This window comes from Notolepis coatsorum, assembly GCF_963971535.1.
Source record: "Notolepis coatsorum genome assembly, chromosome: 18".
Taxonomy (NCBI): Eukaryota; Metazoa; Chordata; class Actinopteri; order Aulopiformes; family Paralepididae; genus Notolepis; species Notolepis coatsorum.
This window is the reverse complement of record NC_140182.1, coordinates 16,368,436-16,395,257: the sequence shown is the minus strand read 5'-3', so window position 1 is coordinate 16,395,257 and position 26,822 is coordinate 16,368,436. Positions and strand designations below refer to the sequence as shown.

At 44.0% G+C, this 26,822-nt stretch overlaps 1 protein-coding gene across 2 annotated transcripts in view; it reads left to right on the top strand.

The window, feature by feature from the left end:
* lamb4 (laminin, beta 4) overlaps positions 1 to 26,822 on the top strand; it is a 78,937-nt gene that overhangs the window by 11,859 nt on the left and 40,256 nt on the right. Inside the window, exons 4-16 of one of the 2 annotated variants that reach the window (XM_084334691.1) lie at positions 763 to 898; positions 1,586 to 1,659; positions 2,379 to 2,567; positions 3,417 to 3,480; positions 4,778 to 4,992; positions 6,868 to 6,988; positions 12,712 to 12,900; positions 13,879 to 14,034; positions 15,333 to 15,445; positions 16,547 to 16,626; positions 24,099 to 24,246; positions 24,651 to 25,346; positions 25,800 to 25,985. In XM_084334691.1, coding sequence (XP_084190817.1) covers positions 763 to 898; positions 1,586 to 1,659; positions 2,379 to 2,567; positions 3,417 to 3,480; positions 4,778 to 4,992; positions 6,868 to 6,988; positions 12,712 to 12,900; positions 13,879 to 14,034; positions 15,333 to 15,445; positions 16,547 to 16,626; positions 24,099 to 24,246; positions 24,651 to 25,346; positions 25,800 to 25,985 — 2,367 coding nt within the window. The remainder of the gene's footprint in view (positions 1 to 762; positions 899 to 1,585; positions 1,660 to 2,378; positions 2,568 to 3,416; positions 3,481 to 4,777; positions 4,993 to 6,867; positions 6,989 to 12,711; positions 12,901 to 13,878; positions 14,035 to 15,332; positions 15,446 to 16,546; positions 16,627 to 24,098; positions 24,247 to 24,650; positions 25,347 to 25,799; positions 25,986 to 26,822) is intronic. The other variant, XM_084334692.1, reaches the window with a different exon arrangement.

Genomic DNA, 26,822 nt, shown 5'->3' with positions numbered 1-26,822 from the left:
TTCTGAGTTAGAATCACAGTGATAGTACCAAGAGGTTGTTGTATGTAGCCCCACTCACGGTTGTGAGAATACATCTGTCCAAAAATATGCTGTCTCCGGGTTAGGTATTCTCTCTCAGGTGTTGAAACGGGATTTGCTGCCGTGTTGGCCAACACATGTCCTCACACGCCTTCCACCACGGTACACGTTCCATGACTGCCATGATTTATGTTCTTCAGAACGGTTCAGTGTGTGCAGGTTTGTTCCTTGTCGATTGGTTTTCAGGATTTGCAAGTAATTACACAGTAGAAATGTATGTATCACCTCCTTCTTATGCTTTATTATAGAGGTGTACTGTGTCAGGCTATCTGCCGGTTTCAACAAGTTAAATTGAAGACTTTTTAATACCACTTATAGAGATAAATGTAATACCAATTTCATGACCATACTAGCAAAAAAAAACTAAAACAGAGCGACACTGAACTGGTGGCTGCACTTGCGCGCCAATTAAAATGATTGCACGTTGTATACAAGCTCTCGCCCGACGCACCAAGCTCCCGGTCACGTTCCATGACTACCATAAGATTTACGTTCTTCAGAACTGTTCAGTGTGTGCACGTTTGTTCTTACCCAGTCAATTGGTATTTAGGATTAGCAAGTAATTGGATTTAGTGATGAAGACCTTTCAGCAAACTATAAGTCATATCTTTGTGTTGTGTGAGGAGAATCTGTAAACCCCGGAGAAGATTGGCAAAGTGTGTGTGTTGTTTTTATTTCTGTCAGGATGAGCAGAAGTGCTTCACCTGTGACTCCAGGCAGCCGTACAACATCTACAGCAATCCCAACAGCCACCAGATAGAGAACGTCATCACGACCTTTGACCCCGAGCGCAGGATGAAGTGGTGGCAGTCGGAGCACGGTGCGTGCCGGTCTACATGTGGGGAAAATGTAGACGAGAGTGGGGAAAATAAATGAAAGGTGTCTGATCGTAGAGTTGGTTTCAACTTGCTCAGCATATCACTGCTCGATGAGAACCGATAAGTTAATTCATTTCTACAGAAGAATTGACTAAATTCACTACGGTCTATGAAACAATTTGGTTCTTTTCAACCAAAAAAAGTCTCAATTGTGCAGAAACACTGAGAGGTAAACAACGTACTGGTACAGCAGACACCTTCTTCATTTCACATTATGGATGAAATGAGCTTACCGTCTTCTCCAGAGTCAGACAAGAAGATAGATACCAATTTTCTCTCTGTGCGTTCAGTAGAAATTAAGCTATCCAGCTGCAAGCTAGCCTAGCTTAGCACAAATTAATGGAAGTGGATACGGATCAGCTAGCCTAGCTTAAAACTCCAGGAGAGGTGTTTTTGGCCAACAGCTAGGCTATAGGCTTCGCTTCCATCCATTTGTGCTAAGCTACAGGCTAGCTTGCAGCTGGATAGCTTTCAATTGGTGATCTATCTTCTTCTCTGACTCCGGAGAACACGGGAAGCGAATCTTCCATAATGTTGGCGTGTTCCTTCAAGATGTTTGTATTTTTATTTTTGAGCAATTGTTCAGTGCTGCTGAAGAGACAATACATCAATCCTCGTCATCCCTACAGGTGTCCAACGAGTCAGCGTTCAGCTGGACCTGGAGACGCTGTTCCAGTTCAGTCACCTCGTCCTCACGTTCAAGGTAAGACCACTGTAAGACCACTGTAAGACCACTAAGACGTGTCACACAATGTACCTCTTCTTGGGCACAATCTGTGGAAAACTTGGTCCATGTCGTGTTATACCTTCTTGCGTAAATTCAACCATTCACTCACACATTCACACACCGATGGCAGAGGCGACCATGCAAGGTGCCAACCTGCTCATCGGGAGCAGTTAGGGGGTTAAGTGTCTTGCTCAAGGACACTTCGACACGCTGCCCGGGAGGAGCCGGAACCTTCCGATTAGGCAAAGTAAAATATATTGTTGGTTTCCTGTTGGTTGTCAGTTTGGCCATGGGTAGGTAGGGAATTTATTTTATTTTATTTTTTTATTTTATTCTTTCCCACGGCGACTATGGATAGGGAATTTCTTTATTTAATTAAAATGTTCACAACAACATGGATGCATGTACTCTGCCAGTATGTATAATATCCATAATACTAAATGTTTGACTAAGATTTCTATGAAACTTTATTCTAAAAAAAAAAAAAAAATCTGTTTTTTCTTTTTTTTTTTATATATAATTTTTTTTAAAAACTCATAAAATATATTGGGTCACACCTAAATCGGCAGGGTCGGTCGGCAACCGGAAACCAACTATTAATTTTGTTAGGCCTTACCAGACAACCACTCTACCTCCTGAGCCACTGTCGCCCCCCCCCCTTATGCGGTGTCCTTCCCTGTACTTTTCCCGGGCAGAGTTTCCGTCCGTCCGCCATGCTGGTAGAGAGGTCGAAGGACTACGGAAAGACCTGGAAGGTGTTCCGTTATTTCGCGGAGGACTGTGCTGCCGATTTCCCCTGGGTCTCTGCCCAGCCCGCCGACAGTGTGGACGATGTGGTCTGTGACAGCAGGTACTCTGGGTCCGAACCTTCCACGGACGGAGAGGTGATTACACACACGCACGCACGCACACACACACACACACACACACACACACACACACACACACACACACACACACACACACACACACACACACACACACACACACACACACACACACACACACACACACACACACACACACACACACACACACACACACACACACACACACACACACACACACACACACACACACACACACACACACACACACACACACACACACACACACACACACACACACACACACACACACACACACACACACACACACACACACACACACACACTAGTGATGCACGATATATCGGCCGATATGGTAATTTTTTTACACATCGGTATCGGTCCGATATCAAGATAGGGCCGATATTAAAAATAAAAGGGTTTTTTAATCTTTTTTTTTTAACATGTTTTGGTCTTAAATAGTTTCAAAATATCAGTCATTTCTGAAAATAAGTTAGAAAAAAAATAATAAAAAATGCGTTTTGGAAAATAGCTCTTTATTTGATTATCATAAAAAAGTGTTTTCTATACAGAGATATCGACATCGGTAAATATCGGTATCGGCCAGAACAGCAATATTAATATCGGTTATCGGTATCTGCCACAATTTTCACATAGGTGCCACGCACGCACGCACGCACACACACACACACACACACACACACACACACACACACACACACACACACACACACACACACACACACACACACACACACACACACACACACACACACACACACACACACACACACACACACACACACACACACACACACACACACACTACTTATTTTGACAAAATGGTTTCTGACACATATCTCTTTATATGTGTTTCCAAACCAGGTGGTGCTGAAGGCTCTGGATCCGACCTTTGACATAGAGAACCCATACGCCGCCCATATTCAAGGTCTGGTCTGGTGGTCTGCATTCCAATAGAGGTCTATCTCAGAACGTCGCAATTTTTTTGTACATGTGTTGATATATGCTAAATCTGTTGCATTGCCAGCACCCTGCACACTACTCTGTAGCATCTCTTGTGTGGGCTTGCTAGTAACGGATCCTTTGCCTTTCCTTGTTCATTCGCGTCAAACGTGAAAAGAATTTCCAAACTCCTGTAACGGGAGTCCTGTTGTTTTCTTGTTCAGTCAAAACAGGTAGCAGTCTTGCCATTTTTAGCGAGCTAACAACAGACAAGATCCGCAAACTATTTTCAATTATGAGAGGAGGCGGGGCTGAGTGTGTGTGTAGCACCCACCACTGACAGCACCTATAGTATGTGTGTCACTGTCGGAGCGAGGAAACTGGTATCGATCGACAAATTAGTATTGGAACCGTTTTAAATATTCAGCATCGATATATATTGAAAAATCTATATTTTCTTTTACAAAACGACCTCCTAGAAAACACATTTCCCACCTCAGGCATAAAATCCTTATTTCAACCTTATTATCACAATCCAACCTGTGTGAGGGGGTGATATATCCACTCCAAAAATGCCCATGGCTCTCCATGTACATGGTATGCATTACATTTAAAATAATTATAGTTAATAGTGTAACTTTACATTAGAATTTCTTTTAAAATTTTTTTTAATTTAAAACAGCAGTTTACCCTATATACTTTGCGTGATAGGGTGGTTGGGTTGAGCTTGACCCCATCTAACATGAATCATTTGACCAGATTATTTACGGAGGTCGGACAACAGAGTCTTTGATTCAGGATGGAGTTCACTGACAGCATGACATGTTGCAACATGGAGAGACCTATAGCTTACAGCAAGGGAGCCATAGCCTAGCCTATAGAGCTCTATAGAATGGCAAGCTAACAAAGTATTACATGATGGTGGATCAAATAAGTGGAGCATTGACTACATAATATGAGTTAGAGGAAGGCTCTGTGTGTTGTGTCTGTAAGAGAGAGAGAGAGAGAAAGTTAAATAGAAAGAGAGAGAGAGAGAAGGAGAAAGAGAAAGAGAGAGATAGAAAGACAGAGAAAGAGAGAAAGATAGAAGGAGAGAGAAAAAGAGAGAGGTAGAAAGATAGAGAGAGAATGAGAGAGAAAGAAAGAGAGAAAAAAGAGAGAGAGAGAAAGAGAAAAAAAGAGAGAGAGAGAAAGATACTGTGTGTTGGTAAATGTCCCGGTCAAGTGTCATGATGAGTGCGTCACGCCGACCTGAACGCTATACATCTTCTCATGATCCTCAGAGCTGATCACCGTGACCAACATACGGGTGAACTTCACGCGCCTCTTCACGCTGGGCGACACCTTGCTGGGCCGCAGGCGCAGGAACCCACAGGAGAAGTACTACTACGCCCTGTACGACATGGTGGTCCGCGGCAGCTGCTTCTGCAACGGCCACGCCAGCCAGTGCACGCCTGTAGACGGCACCAGGGGGGACGTGTTCAACGAGCCTGGCATGGTGAGACTATAAGCCAGAGTGTGTACAAAAGACTACATGAAACTGTCTTCGCAAATTAGATTTGATTCGATTAGATTCAAAGCTATTGTCATTGTAAGTGGCGCAGTGGGCAAGGCGCTCGCCACTAACGCAGGAGATGCTGGGTTCGAGCCCAGCTCTCGGCGTTGCTTCCGGCTTGGCTGGTCGTTCATACTAATGCAATTGGCAAGTATTAGAGGGTGGGAAAGCCGGTGGGTGGGGATTGGACGTTGTGGACAGCGACTCCTACAGGTCGGTTGGTGCGCCTGTACAGCAGAAGCAGGAAGTATCGGGGGCAGCGTGAGCCTCCCACACATTACTCCTCGCCACTGAGAGTTCGAGTTGCTGCGGTGAAAAGATGCGACAGGCTGCCTCCTCGTGTACCGGAGGGGACACGTGATGCAAGGCTTCTGTCCTCACTTCTACAACCGACCTGTGAGAGGCATAGTCTAGCAACGATCAAGACAGGGGAGGGAAGAATTGGAAACACGAAATTGGGATGGGAGAAAAATAGAAAAAAAATATTAAAAAAAAGTGGATACAAAGAAAATATAAATGTCTTCGCTAATTAGATTTGATTCGATTCTATTCAAATATATTGTCATTAGGGGTGTGACGGTACACAAAAACCACGGTTTGGTACGTACCTTGGTTTTGAAGTCACGGTTCGGTACAGGTTTTCGGTACAGTAGGGGACAGTTTGGCTTTCCATGTTCCACTCAGGGGTGATGTAGTGTGCAGTAACGAATTGTACTTGTAGGGCTGTCAACGCATATTCTATATTGAAATTAATAATCGAGTTTTGAATTCAATTCTGCACGCAAAAGAAAGTTCTGCATGTGCGTTCGTTAGTGGTTAACGTACCGTTGTATTCGTTCGGTATCGGTACACAGCCATACTGAACCTTAGGTCCAGTACTGAAACGGTTCGGTACGGATATGTGTACCTTTACACCCCTAATTGTCATTATACAACACAAGTACAGTACAAAGAAAATAAGTTTGGCATCCAAGCGTGCAAATGTAACAGTAAAGTGCAATAGCAATATACCATGTACAGGTGATTAAACTGGATACAAAATATACAAATGAGTACTACTGAGTGTAGTGCTAATCAGGTGTGTATAGAGTTGTAATATAATATGTACAGTGATACTGGTGTAAAATAGTAGTAGTCATCATACTGTCCATGCAGCAACGTAACTAGTAAGATAGGATATGTACAGATATAGATAATATAGTATCTACAGATATGTAAAATTACTATGTGCAGGTAAATACAGACAGGTGGTGATAGATATGTGGTGAGACTAAATATATATATGGTATATGGTGCAGGTATATTCAGACAAATATGGATATATATGCTGTAAATATAAGAATATAAATGTAAATATTATAAATATGGGTATATACAGCACTGTCGTACATGCTATCATACAGAGTATATGGGTAGACTATAGTATGGGGTGGGTAGTTCAGATTATTATGATTTCTGATTACAGTGTATAGGGAATATAATTAATTGTATCAATCCACGGTACAGTTGTGGAATAATAATAATATAATAAGAAAGTATATCAACCTCCGTTTGGTCATAGGTTTACCTGCAGCGGAGGACATAGGAAATGCACATAATGTTGTTCCCTGTGGAGTGAAGTCCCCCCCCCCCCCCCCCCCCCACAGAAGCAGAACGTATAGCGGCTCGACTCACCCTTGCTGTCTCAGCTATAATGCCAGAAATGAATAGGCCTACTTCAGAAATTAGATTTGAAACCTTGAAACGTTACAGTATGTTTACTGACGGAATTCTATGGCACGCTAAGCCGCCTGCATACTGTTTTTTTCCCTCCTATAGGTCCATGGTCGCTGTCTATGCCAACACAACACGGTGGGCAACAACTGTGAGAGATGCCAAGACTTTTACAACGACACCCCCTGGAGGCCAGGTGGTGAACATGCGTCAGACGCCTGCAGGAGTAAGTATTTTCTGCTCTGTTTATCAGAACGGCATCTAAATACTTTCTACCACCGGTAGATAAAAACATACCGTAGCCAACTTTTCAGTATTGTGTATTGGATGATTAATAGACAGTCTCCTCCCCACCGCATGTATATATTCCCTCCCCGCCGTATGTATATTTCTCTCCCACCCACCCACCCCCTCCTAATGTACAGTCCCCTCCCCATCATACTCTGTCAGGATCTAGGGGTAACAGTACTGTATATTTGAATACCGTTTATGTCACAAATGTATCAGTACTAAATACCTATATGTCCCTATGCCATAAATGTCATGTCATGTCACAATTGTATGTATTGAGTCGTACTGTATTGTACCCATTCTGCAATCTGTTAAATAAAGTTTTCATTCATTCATTCATTCATTCATTCATTCATTCATTCATTCATTCATTCATTGTTAGCAATGTGTTTTGATAAAGATGGGTTGGTCTCTATCCATATCTGTGTGAATATACCTGCATAATCCTCCTTTATACCTATTTATACACCTGCATATATAACTCTGTATGATAGCATGTACAATAATGCTGTATTGTATATATAAGCATTCTTACCGTATATATATATATATCTACCCACCTGTCTGTACATACCTGCACATAATCCTTTTACATATCTGTCGATACTATATCTATATCTGTACATATCCCCTACCTCAATCATCAAATCCTTTATTTAACCAGATAAGCATCATTGAGATTAAAATCTCTTTTTCAAGAGCAAGCAAGGCAGCAGAAAGTTTCAACATAAAAAAGAACATCACAATAAAATACAGATAAAACATTCACAGCAAGCTCCAATTTCAGGCAAGTTATCAAACAGGCAATTTATCAAACACAGTTGCACTGTCCGAGGGAACTGAGTTCGTAGGATTTTAAAATGGCTTTGAATTCTCCGAGGGTGACCAGTCCTGGTAATTTTGGGTCCTCCTGTATCTTGTTCCAGGATGAAGGAGCAGCATATTTAAAAGCCCTTTTTCCCAATTCAGTTCTCATATGGGGAACATCCAGTGTTAGAGCAGCTTGAGAACGAAGGGCATACTTGTGTATTGCTTCGTGCACAGAAGCACACTTGGGTACGAGGGAACCAGCTTAAGCAGAGCTTTGTCCTGTTTGCGGACGACTCAGCCCTGCTGGTCTCTGACAAGAACAAATTACAGGTTGAAAAAACCCTCAGCTCAGAACTAAGCAAAATCTGCATATGGCTCGCTGATAACAAACTATCATTACACATGGGCAAAACAGAGTCCATTCTCTTCGGTTCAAATAACAAACTCAGCAAGACCGACGGCTTCTCAGTTACAGTGGGTGACAATATTGTCACAAGGAAAGAAGATATTACCTACCTGGGTTCCATCCTAGAGGCAAATCTTTCCTGTGACAAAATGGCATCCAATGTAATAAAAAAAGTCAACCAACGAACTCGTTTCTTGTACCGGATCTCCTCACTGGTAAACAAGAATACCCTGAAGACTCTAGCAGGAGCACTCATTCAAGGGTACTACGACTATGCTTGCACCTCATGGTACCAAAGCACCTCAAAGGCGCTAAAAACAAAATTACAAACATCTCAAAACAAACTGGTCAGACTACTGCTTGACCTTACTCCTAGAACCCACCTCACCCCTGCCCACTTTGACAACCTAGGATGGCTTAGAGTAGACGACAGAGTACAGCAACTTGCAATGGGCCTGGTCTACAAGATACACTACACGACCAAGGTACCCATGTACATGACTAAATACTTCCCAAAGGTCAGTGAATACCACGATCACAACACCAGAGGGAGCTCCACAAATCATGTTAAACCCAGATTCGGCTCAAACAAGGGACTAAACACGTTTCGCAATTATGCCACATCAATGTGGAACGCCCTACCCAAAGCTGTAAAGGAATGTGAATCACTACCCACTTTCAAAAACACTCTCAAAAAACACCTAAGGGAGACTGCAACTCGAAACTGGCCCCTGTAAATGTCCGAACACAACCCCCGCCAATGTACAGTAAATTACCAAGTATGGTCTTGTCAATAATCCAATGTACAGTGTTGTTTGTACAGTTGTACAGTGTCCCCCACCCACCCCTCCTACCCCCCCCCCCCCCCCCCAACCACCTCCAATGTACAGTCCCCCCCCACCCCTCCTACCCAACCCCCCCCCCCCCCCCCCCCCCCCAACCACCTCCAATGTACAGTCCCACCCCCACCTACCCAATCCAATGTACAGTTTCTACGCCTAATGTATCTACTCTTTTCTTTCTGGACTCTTTTTGTATCACAAATACAGTACTGTAATTGCAAATCTGGTATGTCATAAATGTATAGATGTAGCAGTACTGTCTATCTGTATGTCATGTATGTCATATATGTTACGATGAATTGGAAATGGGGGACCCTGGTGTAAACAAGTCGAAAGTCTTTCTCTGGTCTGCATCCCCTTAACAATTGTATGTATTGAGCTGTACTGCACTGTACCCATTCTGCAATCTGTTAATAAAGTTTTCATTCATTCATTCATTCATTCATTCATTCATTCATTCACAAGAGAGAGCCATCGAGAAAATCGCCGTATTTGTAGAGATGGGTAACTTGCAATGGTATATAGCAGGGCTATTCAACTGGCGGCCCGCGGGCCAGATCCGGCCCGCGGGATGATTCTGACCGGCCCGCCAAAGATTACATAATAATAAAAAATAATTTTTTTTTTTTTTTTTTTTTTAATGATTTTTTTTTTTTTTTTTTTACTTTTTTCTTTTCATGTCAACGTTAACACGCACAATTGAGCCAAAAGTCACTCAATTAATGACAGATTTCATTGATAAATTGAGGGAAAACTTTGCAAGTCGATTTGATGAATTTGACATGTCCAGAGAATTGATGCATTTTGTGAGCAACCCATTTGCCAATGTAGCTGCTATTTCCACAAAAGGACAAGAGTTCCTTGCATCACTTCACATTGATGAAGGTCTCCTGCAACTTGAAATAATTGACATGCAAGCATCATCTGCTCTGAAGCAGGCACTTGAGAATGAATCCACCACAACATTTTGGATAAAGTGTATTCATGTCAAGACATTCCCCAAAATAAAAACGCTGGCAATATCTGTGCTAACAATGTTTGGCTCAACATACACCTGTGAATCCAGTTTCTCTCACATGAATGCCATTAAAACAAGCAACCGTGCCTCCTTGACAAATGAGCATTTGCATCACTGTTTGCGGGTAGCCCTCACTTCCTATGAACCCTCTTTCTCTGCCATTGCCCAGTCAAAGAAGTGCAATCTCTCTCATTAGATGTGTGTATGTAGGCTAGGCCAGTGGTTCCCAAAGTCGGGGTCGCGACCCAAAGGTGGGCCGCGAGCAGCCACGGGTGGGCCGCGAGATGATTTAAAAAAAATAAAAATAAAAAATAATTTTTTTTTTTTTTTTTTTTTTTGTCAGGCCACTGAACTTAGAAGCAGGCCAGGACAGTGTTTCTAGTTGTATTCTAAAATTCTATTCTATTGTATTCTAAAATGTGACTATATGGTTTTATATTAACTTAATAAATAAACAAAAACGAAAAATCTACTTATTTCAACGAACATTTCAAACTAAATAACAGATTATGCACATAAAACGCTGAAAACAACCGAAGCAACAATAGTATTTTAATGAGGCTATGATTATTATCATTATTATTTTGCAACAAGTTAGCCCTCTCATAAATAGCACATATAAATGAATAACTAACTTGAACTAACTTAATAGGATTGAAGTGATATTTGGCTTAAAAAATCGGTCGCCTGGCAAAAAAAAAAAAAGAAAAAAGCCTGACGATGTGCATTGGGCCGCGGCTCTCTGACGCCTTATTTTCTGGGCCCTGGCCTGAAAAGTTTGGGAACCCCTGGGCTAGGCCTGTCTGCCCCCCACCCCCCTTGATGTTTGAGAGTTAAGAGTGGACAATAAGTGCTAATAAGATGCTGTGATTTGCTGTTGTTGCACAGACATGAAGCACTTTTTCATAAGCTCAGCTGCACTATAAATGTCTTTTTTTGTTCAAGTGTTGATGTTAGAATGTTCAGACGCACATCATGCACTTGTTTGTTTTTTATTTTATTTTTATATTGAAATGTTGAAGAGGAGACGTTGCAGTTGTTGCACAGTCATAAATGAAGCACTTTTTGCAGGAGATGTTGCAGATGTGGCACATAAATGAAGCACTTTTTTTTTAAAGTATACTACTTTTGCAATGTAGTTAAATAAAAGTTGTGAAAATGTGGTTGCGTGTTGTGTCAAGTGTACATATATTCATAGCACGGGGAGGCACCGTGGCAGTCCGGCCCCTGGCCCCTTGGGTTTCTGACAATGTGGCCCCCTGAACAATTTAGTTGAATAGCCCTGGTATATAGGGTGCAATGGTGCACTCGATTTCCACATCCCGTGACAAAGCGTAAGGCAGAATGGTACACAGTATCCAGCTTTCTAAGGTACTGATCAGGTGCATACATGTAGAGTAAGTCACCGTAATCGAGTTGTGGTAAGAAGGTGGTCGAGATCAGGTGACTTCTCACTTTAAGTGGAAAACAGGACCCGTTTCTGAAACAGAAGCCGAGTTTAAGCTTCAGCTCCTTCGACACAAGTTTGTCTATGTGAGATTTAAACGTAAGGTTCTCGTCCACTGTAATGAGATTTAAACGTACAGTAAGGTTCTCGTCCACTGTAATGAGATTTAAACGTACAGTAAGGTTCTCGTCCACTGTAATGCCTAGATATTTAAATGTACAGTAAGGTTCTCGTCCACTGTAATGCCTAGATATTTAAACATACAGTAAGGTTCTCGTCCACTGTAATGCCTAGATATTTAAACGTACAGTAAGGTTCTCGTCCACTGTAATGCCTAGATATTTAAACGTACAGTAAGGTTCTCGTCCACTGTAATGCCTAGATATTTAAACGTACAGTAAGGTTCTCGTCCACTGTAATGCCTAGATATTTAAACGTACAGTAAGGTTCTCGTCCACTGTAATGCCTAGATATTTAAACGTACAGTAAGGTTCTCGTCCACTGTAATGCCTAGATATTTGTAGGAAGCAACCCTTTCGATGTCAGTCCCTCCAGCAGTAACAAGTGTGGGAAGATCAGCCGGGAGTCGCTTCCCATTTGAGAAGAGCATGAACTTTGATTTGCCAGCATTTAACACGAGCTTAAGCTGGGTAAGAGATGTGACTGAACAATGTCAAAGGCAGATTGCAAGAACTCCATCGTTTGCACAACACTAAGATGAGCAATACATATTTTTTTTTATTGAATGATTTGTTTTCATTGGATTTTTATTTAATCAGTTTGCATGTCTATCACGAGGATCAGTATTTATTTGAGTATTTATTCCAGTTATCTAGTATTTAATGGCTATAGCCGAGACCTGCGTACTGTATTGCGTGCCTCCCCATGGCATAAATGACCATAAACATGACTTTTGACTTTTGACTATATTGCGATTTTATAACATCAAGATTTGAGGAAAAGGGAGTTTAATATGTGTGAATGAATGAATGAATGAATGAATGAATGAATGAATGAATGAATGAATGAATGAAAACTTTATTTAACAGATTGCAGAATGGGTACAATACAGTACGGCTCCTGTCCTCCTGTCCTCCAATACAGTGTCTTGTCCTCCTGTCCCGTCCCCCTCCAGGGTGTAACTGTCACGGCCACTCCGAGTCGTGTCACTTCGAGCCGGCCCGCTACGAGGCGACCGGCCAGGTGAGCGGAGGGGTGTGTGACGGCTGTCAGCACGGCCGCGTCGGACCCCGGTGTGAGGAGTGCAGGCCTTTCCTCTACCAGGACCCCCGGGCGTCGCTGGAGGACATACAGGGGTGCATACGTACGTTTTAATTAAATACCTCGATTCTAACGTGTCCCTCCTGGACTGACTACTAGTCCTACAAGTTAAGGTTTAGTTTTATATAAAATGTTACGACTCAGGTAGGTGTGTTGAACCCAAATGCAGTACAGAAGAAAGGTGCGGAGACGGTAGTTGCTCTTCTCACCAAAAAAAGTGTTTCCTTTTATTTTTTGAAACATCAAGAGCGATACTAGTATTATACAAAAGAAAAACAAACTAAATAATAATGAAACAATAATCAAAAGCACGGCAGCCGCATCCTCCAGGCCTGGAGCGACACGACTCTCCGTAGACTAGGGATGGGTACCGAATTCGGTACTTTTGAGGTACCGAACCGAAACACGTCGGTACTACCGAGTATCGAATCAAGTGAGAAACCGAAAAAAAAAATATATATATATATATATTTTTTTTATTAATTCTTTTTTTAACTTTTTTTTTTTATACTTTTTTCTTTTCATGTCAACGTTCACACGCACAATATATGCTTACCTAGGATTTGACTTGATTCAACAACAAAGCAGTCGGAGCAATGACAAGCCGAAAACTGTCGAAATTGTAGTTATTTGAAGTTTTGATTTTTTTTTTACGACGAGGTAGGTAAATAACATTTCTTTAGACTAAAGTACCGAAAAAAGGTACTGTTGGGTACCGGTATCGATTCACAGGTACCGGTATCGGTATCGGTTCAAATGTGAAAGGTACCCATCCCTACCGTAGACAGCTACTCACGGTAACGTTAGATGAAGAACTGACACATGAGAGAATAAACACAAGGCCATTATAAAGAGCGTCAAACACACAGCAGGCGTCAATCAGCAATCAGGACAACCTGGAAGAATAGAGAGGGTGAAATACTCCAGGGTGGCGCTAGGAGCTTTTACTCCTAGGAGAGAGTGAAAGACCCAAACGTTACAATAAATATTCCGTCTGTCCCTTCTGCCTCTCCTCCTCCAGCCTGTGACTGTGACCCGATGGGCTCCCAGGGCAGCGGGCTGTGTAACCCTCTGACGGGTCAGTGTGTCTGCAAGGAGAACGTGGAGGGGGATCGCTGTGACCGCTGCAAGTTCGGCTACTTTGGCCTCACGCAAGAGGACCCCTCCGGCTGCCAGAGTAAGGACGAGAAAGACCTCTTTGAAGATACTCTTCACTACAATGATATTATCACTATATTACACAGGATACTACAGTATAAAGAAAGTGAGCCGGTTATTTCATGAGTTATTTCATCACGCTCAGTGTGTGTGACATTACTGTATTGTTGTGACATTTCTTTAACTGATCATTCCTAACTTTTAACTACACTGCTGGGGATAACAACTTCAGATTTTGTCCGATGAGTTAACTGTTAAGGGTTTTCAGAATATCCAGTTTACATCCATTGCCAGTGGTGGAACGTAACCACCACTAGCAATCACATATTTCTACTAATTTATTTTTATTTAATTTCAAGCTACTTTTTTACTTTACGTGAGTGTTTTAATTTTAGGGAACTTTATACTTTTACTCCACTACATTTCAAAGGAAATATTGTACTTTTTACTCCACTATATTTACCTGAACCCATCATTTACTAGGTAATTTGAAGAAAAAGATTTTGCATAGAAAACATGGCAAACATTTATGAAGATTATATACTTTCCCATTTGAAGCCTGTCAACTTCAAGAGGACATAATCAGAGCAGCATAACTGGACCACATACCACTTTAACATAACCTTTAATCAGAGCAGCATAACTGGACCAGATCCCACTTTAACACAACCTTTAATCAGAGCAGCATAACTGGACCACATCCCACTTTAACATAACCTTTAATCAAAGCAGCATAACTGGACCACATCCCACTTTAACACAACCTATAGAGGTCAACGGATCGAGGATTGAATGCTCCCAAGCACTGGGACACAAACGTCATGTAAAATGTATACTTTTACTTTAGATACTTAAGTATCTGTGGTGGAACGAACTGCCCACCACAGTTAGGACAGCCGAAACCCGTCCAATCTTTCGCTGTCGACTAAAGACACACTTCTTCAACCATTATCTGAAATAAAAATGTATAAAAAATTTAATAAAATCTAACCCTAATAACTAATCTTGTCCTAATAAACGAACCTACACTGTAGCACTCAACACTTTGATGAACATTGTTACTCAGCTGATAGAGTTGTGCCCTTCCTGATGACTTGTCGTACAGAACTGGTAAGTCGCTTTGGATAAAAGCGCCAGCTAAATGACTAAATGTAATGTAAATGTAATGTAAGTACATTCAATAGCAAATACTTCTCTACATTAAATTTGAGCAGAGTACTCATTTATCTGGTTATTTCTACTTTTACTTAAATACTTGTGTACTTCTTCCGCCACTGTTCATTGCCCTCTCACCACCCTCTGTGTTATCCTCTGTAGTGTGCAGATGTAACTTGCTGGGCAGCGTCCAGGATCCCCATGCATGTGACCAAGAGACGGGGGAGTGTGAGTGTGACCGCCTGGCCACCGGGCCCCTCTGTGGCGACTGCGTGGTAAGGTCTCAACTCAATCACTTGAAACGTGAAATCGGTCCTTCGGATGAGACGCTTAACCGAGGTCCTGACTGAATCTCGGTCGTTAAAGAACCCAGGACGCCTATCGTAAAGAGTAGGGGGTTCCCCGATGTTCCTGGCCAAATTCCCAATCAGGTCTCTGACATCAAGGCCACCTAATCATCCCTTTCCCTTAATTGGCTGATATCAATCCCTGTCTCCTGAGCCGTTCAGCCATTGTGTAGTGTGATGTGTGCCTGGTGCCAGTGTATGGCAGCCTGCGTAGCCCAAGGTTGGGTGCTACCAGTGGTGGTGAAGGAGGCAATTTCCACCCTATATTGTAAAGCGCTTTGAGTGCCTAGCAAAGCGCTATATAAATGCAATTCATTATTATTTATAATTATTAAACCTGCACTACACAACTTTTAGTTGGGCAGAGTTGGAATGAACAAGAGAAAATCCTCTCAACAGCGATGCATGAAAAACAGTGAAATTCCCCATACGAGCTCCTCCGGTCGGGCAGGACCAGTGCTGCACAATCCCTAAAAGGCTATAAGATCTCATTTCTAGGGTGTCTTTTTTTGTTGCCATTTTCTTTCATCCACCATGTTTGAACAAGGTGCAGTTACCTCGAATGGCCACAAGGTGGCAATCTTTCATAGTGCAGCTTTAAGTCAGTGGAGTAGAGTCTCGTACTTTATACATCACTTTACTGGCGTCATTTACTGCCACCTTTTTACTGCCACTAATTTCTATTACAACTTAAAGTGGCATTTCACCCATCACACAGATGTAAAACTACATTTTCCAATTATACATTTCCAATTTATACAAGGTTCATGTCGCCCCCTTTTTTCTTTTCATTTGCATCATTTTACAAAGCTGTATTTAGCAACGTGTGGAATCTGTGTGTCTTTAAGATGATATCACTCCTGAGGACTCATTTAAATAACCCTCAATGTTCAAAACAAACATCGTGTACGAAAGACTGTGCAGTTTGACGACAGTATGTGATATTATAAGCATGATCAGCTTTGTGTTTTAAATGTCTGTCTCTCTCTCTCTCTCTCTCTCTCTCTCTCTCTCTCTCTCTCTCTCTAGTCAGGCTACTGGGGTCTGGGGAACACAGTGTACAGATGTGCCCCTTGTGACTGTAACATTGGAGGAGCGCGAGACAACATGTATGTAAACCTTCAAGCTGTACTTTGTCTAGTTGTGAATGATAGTGGTCCTGGACATACTGTAAGAAGAAGGCTGCCCAAAGCTTGCCTGAAGCCTAGTAAGCCTAATATCTCTCTTTGCAAGGGGAGAGGTCTTTGGCTGACCAGTAGATGTACAATATATGGCATCCCACTCAAGAGACACAGGTTTGAATCCAGGTGGTGCAGTGGTGCCATGTGTTGAACAGGCTTCCCCGTCTGGGTAGGTCAAAAGAGGGATGCGTGTGGTGAGCAGCCCTGCCTGAAGCCTAGTGAGTCTAATATATCCCTTGGCTAGAGGTGGTTTACTTTGTTTTGGCTGACTAGTAGATGTTTGGTTCCCCACCCAGGAGACCTTGGTTCAAATACACGTGTGTTACCTCAGAGGGGTACATTTTAAACCTTAAAAGGAAAACTATAATTGTTATCAAAGCTGCAATTGTTATTTTCTGACTCCATTCTTCATGGGTCTCATTGAGTCGTGATGTCCTACTCCAAACAACCCTGTGCCACCAGTGGCTAGTCTGTTGTTATTCCATAATATATTCTCTTTGTTGACAAAACCCAGACCGTGCTTTAGCTCTGGCTATTTTTCAACCATTCTATGAAAGCATAGCATACTTGTAGTTGATAAACCTATGCATTAAAAAACTATTTTCTTCCGAAAATCTCCTAATTACATCTTTATTGTGCTGTACCGAATGTCATTTTTTAACATTCGAAGCTTCTATTGATTTGATTTGATTTGATTTTTATTTAGTACATACAATTTATACAATAGTATAAAAACAAGGGGTACAAGGATAACGTTAGGTTATGACTATAACCAAGTTCTGTTAGTTAGGGGCGATGCTTGGCTTCGCCTTCTGCACTATCTCGCGTACGTGCACGCGTACTGAATAAACCACAAATGTACCTCTAATACCAGTATTAGTCTGACCACACCCCTCATCAGCTTACCTTCATAAGCAGGTGTGTGGTCACCTGCTCTCCTCCTTCCCAAGCTTTCACCACAAGGTGAGGTCAAGGGCTGCAGCGGCCGTCCGAAGCCAAGCATCGCCCCTAACTAACAGAACTTGGTTATAGTCATAACCTAACGTTCTGTATCGTTAGTGGCTTAGCTTGGCTTCGCCTTCTGCACAAGGGAGGCCAAGCGGAGCCACTTGGCTGACAAATACACCCCGCTGACAGCCCCCCAAAACCATCAGAACAGGGAGGGCCGAGCCCCCCCGACCCCCCCTAATGGAGGGTAGCCCCCCTATTAGGGACGTCACGGGAGGGCGACGGACCCGACCGTGCGAAGAGGCACTCAAGCAACTCAACGCACAGGGTGAGCAGACCGTGGCTTGACCCACGACTACACACACGCACAACCCGCATGCCACCCGGGAACGAACGGAGGAACAACCTCGTTACTGCCCCCAGAATCACGGGGTCAAGGGCAAACCCAACCCCGTGGCAAGGCCGTAGCAGCGGAGCACGAAGGAAGACCCAGACCCACCAAAAGGACTGGACTCCCTGGAATGGGGGCCCGGAGAAGTCCATGATGCCAGCATCAAGACCCCACCAGGTGGGCACGTAGTGCCCCGCCCCCCACATCGCCAGCGTATTCGGACAAAGGCCCCTCAGTTACTGCACCTGGTATTCCCAGGCGGAACCAACCAGGCCAGTAAGCCGAGCGGGCCCCGTCCCCCCAATAGTACACCGCCTGGCACACTGACCCTGCAGAATAGGCAGTCAGCATGGCCGTAAGCACACAAAAAAGGTTAACCAACGGAAGCAGGCAGCGCACCGGGGAAAAACCAGGCAACAGGCTGTTAACCCTAGCCTGGAGACTGCGGACGAGACAGGCGCCAGAGGGGACAGCTGAACACAGCCGCCCCGGCGGAAGGAGCGTAAGCTGGCGGTGTTGCATGACCAAGCCTCCATTTAACAACCCCCACCCAGAGGGGTCGAGGCAGAGAAGGCTGACACGATTGGCAGACGTCATGAACGTGCAGGGGCACCCTCAACCGGTGAACCCGGGAGTTGACACTGCTCCAACACACCAGGGAACCAACCACCTCGGTGTTACCCAATGCGGTGGTTGTTCCTATAACCCCTCAAGAAAAAACTCCAAAACACACCTGCGGGTATACACCGGCTATACCGCAGTACAAGTGTTTCAGTTTCCAAAAAGGGTTAACCCAGGCCTACGGGTCGCAAACATCACTTCGGACCGGGCCTGGCGGTACGGGAAGCACAGGGTCACCAGAGGAGGTCAAAAAACCACCCCCACAGGCCCCTCTTCGCCATGCGTGAGAGAGGAGCGAAAAACAATGGAGAACCAGCCCCTAAGCACACCGTACCTGGTATTCCCCGGCGGTCTCCCAACCAAGTACTAACCAGGACCAACCTGTGTAGCGGCCGAGATCCGACGAGATCGAGCGCGTACAGAATGGCATGGCTGTAAGCCATGACGACAGTGCTGAGTAAAAACATACCCAACCAGGGTCTCCATAGCGCTTAACCCTGTGACACCCAGACCGACCTGGCATTTTTCCCCCTGAAAAAAGCCCAAGTCCCTCAGGGTACCAGAACAGCAGATCTGCATCCCCGGCGGACAACGGGTTCAACTGATCTGGAACAGCGTGACCAGAACCAGTCCCGTGCCCTAACCACGCCGACATGCCCCAGGAAAAGGGCAGATATGCGTGTTGATCTTAACATGAAAAGAAGGCGCCACCCAGACGTCGGGACGAACCGCGCCTGGTGGCCCACCCCAAGGGCGTGAGACCCCACTACATATGTTCAGATCCATCCCGTCATCATCCCCCAGACATGAACGAGGATCCGTCGACAACCCACCCAGGTCATGGGATGTGGTCGCCGGAAGAGGAAAAACCCCCATCTCAGTTGCTTTATAAAAACGCTGTTTCAACCACAAGCAACTAAGGCGTGCCAGTCAATCGCCTGTTTACAGCGAGCTAGCACTATACGTGCGTCGGGACACACCCCCATCAATGAACAGGCTATTTAGACCTGCCATTGAATCCCCAAGGCGCCCAGGGGAACGACAAGAGGGGTGTGACACTCCCTAACTCCAACACTTCTGGAATAGAAAGAAGGAAGCATCAACAGTATGTATCCCAGTCTACACAGCCGGGGTAAAAAATGTTCACATTTTTACATCCCACCACCCTCCCATAGGAAAGAGACGGGGATCCCCAGAGAGACTTCCCACGCGAGCTGTACAGATTGAAAAGAATATATTGCACCTTGAGCCATGTAAAAAACTGGTTTTAGGGCCTCCGGGGAAGAGGCACCGAACCCATACACACTCAATAAACGAATTGAATCGAATATACATACAATAGAAAAGGACCCTTCTAGAGGGTCCACTCACTTTGACAATCTGAGGAGGAAGGCTCTGTACTCTGATGGAGGCTTCCTCACATGGATCACATGGAAGAAGGAGTCCGAACTCACAGAAGGCCTGAGTAGGCGCTTGGTGAGGAGGAGCCCTGACCACCCCCCCTGAAAACAGATCCATCACATGGACCTGAACAGCACACGGAAGTCCTACCAACAGAGACGCGCACGGTGACGTACTCTATGGCGGGGGAATTCCTGCGGTGCACACGCCCAATATACCAGGCCGTGGGACCAGGAACTCCCTCCCCCCCCCCCCCCCCCCCCCCCCCGTAACGTGCCGAACCGCCACGTGACGGGAACCTTGAAGGACAGGGGGTGTACCCCTGACCGACAGAACAATGGGGAGAGGAAAGGTTACCAGTTCACCCCTTTACGACCCCACACCCATGATACGACGTAACGACAAAAAGAGAATATGACACAGTCATAGTCAGCTCTATGAAGCGTTTCACAGCTCCACACAGCGCACGAGCTAACCTGCTATCTGATTTTTACTAAGGAAAAACACAGAATAGAGAGGGCTCTAAGAACCCCGGTCCAACATACACATGTGCTTCTGTGGCCAGTACAACCCAGTTGTAGGTCACATGACACACACAACCCATCATCATCACAATGAGAGAATACATCATTCTTGATTAGTATCGACCACAGGCCTTGCTAAGCACACGACAGCAACCAAACCAATTTCCCTTTAGGAAATAAGTTTCTCCAGCAGATTTAGCACAACCTCAGCAATCAAGCTGAGAGTTACATCGTATCCCTACCACACAAAGACACAATTAATGCACAACATGTCTGATAGGAGGTGATAAAGTCCCCAGGGAACCGGGGGGGGAAAAACACAATCCTCCTATTTTACCCTTAATACGGCCAGTTAAAACAGGAAAACCTGTTAATGTGTGAACTCACTGTCCATTGTCATTACAGTCTGAGAAAGAACATTCTTTTACTCACTCGTCACCAAGCATAGCTTCATAGGTTAGTTGCCTTAGTAGTGAGTACACGGTACACATAAACACCATGATGTTTCTCACACAACAACCAGATCAATACATCACGACCTGCACGGAGAAGCTACTGCCAGTGACAAAAACAGCTCACACACAACCCGCAACGTATCTCAAATGCATTGCAACAACACACGTTTTGGGAAAAAAACACCGTCATTCACAATACATTTAGCAAGGTAAAACCAGAAGACGTGTTATGAGGGTCTGGCCAACCCCGTACCTGCCCGGAACGCAGATCAGCGAAGTGCAGTCACAAGCGTCCCGTGTTGTTCGATCCGGGCAGCGTCGCCGCTCCACCAGTCGCTACAGTCCTCTTTGTTGACGCAATCCCCGTCTAGGCTCGGGCAGGGTTGACGAACATCCCCTGTCAAGGATGACGTCGTGGTCAAAAGTGTAAAACATGTTAAAAATCAAAGCACGTTCAACAGAATAGCATCAAGCTAACGGCTGCTCCAGCCGTTCGGGTGCTATCGCTTCCGCTCGCGAGACGCCGATCTACGACGCACGCGATCAGGAGCGAGCTCCCGGCGGCGCGCGAGAAGCCAAGCTACCCCGCGCCAGGCCACCGACCGGCTAACCGTAAGCTATGAACATGTAAACAATGACATAACACTCACCCAGACAGGCCGCCGTTCTGAACCCTCCTCACTTTTTAAGAGAAAAGGGAAAACAAGACGTCAACACCGCTTCACAACGGTGACAATAACACGTCCGGCGGAATCAGCACAGTACCAACCGGCCTGTATAGCTGACTTTGAACATGAATCTGCCGCTATCGCACATTACATGCACATATCCCCTCGTGAAGGAATACTCTCATTTGGATATGAAAGATGGGGTCTTAACACGGTGACAGAGAGAATCCACTCGTCCAGAACACACAGGGATCACCAGTGTCAATGGTCGCGGCCCACTAGTTAAAACTATAATGGTCGCCAGACCAAGGCCTTCTGTCGCCTAGACGGCTAAACAAAGGACCCTAGCCTGGGGCCGGTTTCCATAAACTTCGTCTAGTAGCCCCCATAGCACTAACAGACAAGTGGAGCCCGCCAGCAAACACTACTCACCCAACCTGGAACGCACCGCTCCTCACAACAGCGGCATGTCCGACAGTTCAGCTGTGGCCTGACAGGTTTCACCCCAACAAACATAGCAAGGAACTGCAGTTGAGAAGCATGCAGCGGCGTGCTCCCAATACGAAAACCGGTGGAGGGTTTGTAGAATGATCATCATCTTCTAGACACTCCAGTACGAAGACAATATCGCCGTATTTTCTCGAAAATAGTGAGAGAGAAAATAAAGATATGATGTCAACGTATCCTTGTTTCCCAAGCTGTTCCTAATCCAATTTCTTCCATCATGGTGTCAAGTGTGGGGATCTACCGAGGCACCTCTTCCTTGTGGTGAAAGCGAGAAGGAGGAGAGCAGGTGACCACACACCTGCTTATGAAGGTAAGCTGATGAGGGGTGTGGTCAGACTAATACTGGTATTAGAGGTACATTTGTGGTTTATTCAGTACGCGTGCACGTACGCGAGATAGTGCAGAAGGCGAAGCCAAGCTAAGCCACTAACGATACAGAACATGTGAAAGTCTGTCGACTTGTTTCCAACATGGTCCCAAGAAAAATACAATAAATCACAAAGAAAGAGTTAAGATAAAATAGATACAACAAGTAGATAAAATAGACAACACAATTTTCTAAGAGCCTCATTACAGTATTGAAGTATTCAAATGAAGCTTCGAATGTGTGTCGTCATATTTTATGAAAAAAATATTATTTAATATCCTCAAACTAAATCCTCAATTTGAATAAAGTGATTAATCGGATTAAATTATTATTTTTTATTTTTTATTAAATCAACTTTCTTTAATGAATATAACTCATCAGTTTCGTCAACATAAATAATCCAATAAGGGCACGGTTGGTACGAAAGTGATGGTGACATCTTATATAATACTATAATATTAGTGTAGCCTAATCTTTATCTGCAACTGTGAAGAAAAACCCCATTGGTTGAAACAGAATAAATTGACAAAAAAAAAAATATATATATATATATATATATATATATATATATATATATATATATATATATATATATATATATATTATATTATATATATTTTTTTTAATAAAAAATTTGTATGTTGATTTAGAATTCGAATGTCAACATTATGATCGAAGCTTCGAAGCATCGAAGCATTTGGTACAGCCCTGTAGGATAAGTATTTAATGTTTGCCATTGGTAATTTTGTCCATTCATCTTATTCACTTTGCCACCTTCACATCAATGTTAAAACGTAACGTTAGCTACGAAAATGCCCCTTCAAGAACTGAAATAGTCAAAACAACAAACTTGCATGGTTTTTCCCCACCTTAGTTTTCGGGTTTTGAATTAATGATCAGCTCATTGAAATGTGTTCATAGCAATCTACAGAAATAAAGATGGCGACAAAGTGAATAAGGCGAATTGTCACCTTGTTCAACAACCAGGAAATGTCCATTAGGGCTGTCTTAAATACTGTACTTCGAAGCTTCGAAGCTTTAAGATGAGGTCGGACTCGGCACTGACAGATTTGCGTTCATTGTGCTGCTTTTATAAAGCCTCAAATGACGGCTTACAATATTTCATGAAAGCAAAGTGTTTCGTTTGTCTAAGATTTGAAAAGGTTTAAACTTTACAGCACTGACAAAGTGCTGTACAAGTCCCAAAACAAAAATATTATTTATAATTATTATAATTTTTTTTAATCTCGAAGCTTCGAATTAAAATCGAATCTCGGCCCCGAAGCTTCGAATTCCAAAAAGAGATTCGAAGGTCAACCCTACCATGCATGAAAAACATTATCTTTTTCAGTTAATCTCTTAGTTACAAAGATTGTGCTGTAGCAAGGCAGTGTTACGTTTATACATGATGTATTTACAACAAGTTTGTTTGTTTATGTCTCCTTGTCTCCATCTAGCGGTCAAAAAACTATAAAAATTATTATTGCAGCCTTTAAAACTATAATTGTATCTCCATAGGTGTTCTCCAATCGGCCAGTGTCAGTGCTTGCCCACCATGGTGGGGCGGACCTGTGCTAAACCAGCCCCTGGCTATTTCCTGCCTTTCCTGGACTACTTCCTGTACGAAGCAGAGAATGCTGCTCCACTCAGCGACTCTTCCCCACTGGTGTGTTTCTGTGTTAACATACCCTTAGTTAGTACGAGTTATTTAGAGTTTGAGTGCCATGCCGTTCAGTTTCAGGGTTTGATGAAGGTAAACTGTAAATCGTGTTTTATTGTTTAGCTCAGGAACAAACCTACAAATAGTCATGCAATCACAATAGAACACAATCACAAGCACTTCCAATTGATTTACCTCCATTGTGGCAAAAAGTAAGTAATTACCATTTATTTATTTATGTTTATTCATTCATTTGTTCATTCCAGTAAAGAAAAATTACTAGGATTTTTGTTGTTGTTGTTGTTGTTGTTGTTGTTTTCTTTCTATAAACTCTTCTGCATCTGTAGTGCAACTCTTCTGCGACATCTGTGGGTTATGTATGTAACTGTGTAAATTTGTTCCACCCCCAGGTGAACCCCACATTTCAGCCCCAGGTCTACCCCACATATCCACCATATGTCTACCCCACATATCCACCGTATGTCTACCCCACATATCCACCGTATGTCTACCCCACATATCCACCATATGTCTACCCCACGTATCCACCCCAGGTGGACCCCACATATCCACCGTATGTCTACCCCACGTATCCACCCCAGGTGGACCCCACATATCCACCGTATGTCTACCCCACGTATCCACCCCAGGTGGACCCCACATATCCACCGTATGTCTACCCCACGTATCCACCCCAGGTGGACCCAACATATCCACCCCAGGTGGACCCCACATATCCACCGTATGTCTACCCCACGTATCCACCCCAGGTGGACCCCACATATCCACCGTATGTCTACCCCACATATCCACCGTATGTCTACCCCACGTATCCACCCCAGGTGGACCCCACATATCCACCCCAGGTCTACCCAACATATCCACCCCAGGTGGACCCCACATATCCGCCCCAGGTGGACCCCACATATCCACCGTATGTCTACCCAACATATCCACCCCAGGTGGACCCCACTGCACGGCCCCAGGTTCTGCCAGGGTGTGAGAAGTACTACAGAGAACAGGGCTACGACTTCAAGTACGACAACGGACGCATTGTCCTGGTCAGGAGGACGAAGAGACAAGCCCGCAGGAGGAGACAGGGCCAGGTGTGGATTATGGAATTAGATATTGGTAACAAAGATTAGATATGGAATTAGAATTAGATACAAAGCACAGTTGAAGCTAAGCTATCATAATACATGGGTCAAATATTGGGAGATTGTGCTAGTAGTAGTAGTAGTAGTAGTAGTAGTAGTAGTAGTAGTAGTAGTAGTAGTAGTAGTAGTAGTAGTAGTAGTAGTAGTAGTAGTAGTAGTAGTAGTTAGTGAAATAGTCATGGAAGTATTTTCTAAATCTTTCATTGTATTTAAGTAGAATTTCACTAACTGTATTAAATTATAATATGATCATAAAATAAAGTTAATAATAGATTTTAAAGAATTTGCCAAAAATTTGGGCCAATCGGTGATTCCCATTTGTCAGGCACATTCCCATGTAAAGAGTCGTAGGACATGTACTTGACAGCAGGATACTCATACCTTCTCTCCTACATGTGGCAGAGTCTCATTTCTCTGGACCCCGGCTCAGCACAGCAGATCATAGCGCGAGAGAGATCAGGGGACAGGCCGGTCACTTGGACCGGTCCAGGATTTGTCCGGATCTTGGATTTTGCGGGGCTGAGGTTCACTGTTGACAACATCCCCACCTCCCTGGACTACCAGCTAGTCATCCGCTATGAACCTGAGGTAAGGACCAGCTAGTCGTCCGCTACGAGTCTGAGGTAAAGACCAGCTAGTTGTCCGCTATGAGCCTGAGGTAAGGACCAGCTAGTCATCCGCTATGAGCCTGAGGTAAAGACCAGCTAGTTGTCAGCTATGAAGCCTGAGGTAAAGACCAGCTAGTTGTCAGCTATGAGCCTGAGGTAAAGACCAGCTAGTTGTCAGCTATGAGCCTGAGGTAAAGACCAGCTAGTTGTCAGCTATGAAGCCTGAGGTAAAGACCAGCTAGTTGTCAGCTATGAGCCTGAGGTAAAGACCAGCTAGTCGTCAGCTATGAGCCTGAGGTAAAGACCAGCTAGTCGTCCACTATGAGCCTGAGGTAAAGACCAGCTAGTCGTCAGCTATGAGTCTGAGGTAAAGACCAGCTAGTCATCCGCTATGAGCCTGAGGTAAAGACCAGCTAGTCATCAGCTATGAGCCTGAGCTAAAGACCAGCTAGTTGTCAGCTATGAAGCCTGAGGTAAAGACCAGCTAGTCATCCACTATGAGCCTGAGGTAAAGACCAGCTAGTCGTCCACTATGAGCCTGAGGTAAAGACCAGCTAGTCGTCAGCTATGAGCCTGAGGTAAAGACCAGCTAGTCGTCCACTATGAACCTGAGGTAAAGACCAGCTAGTCGTCCACTATGAGCCTGAGGTAAAGACCAGCTAGTCGTCCGCTATGAGCCTGAGGTAATAATAATAATAATAATTCATTTAATTTATATAGCGCTTCTCAATAACCCGAAGTCGCTGACAGTAGTCGGGAGCAGGGGTACAAACAAAGAGACGAAAGCAAAGAAACAAAACAGAACAACAAAGAAACA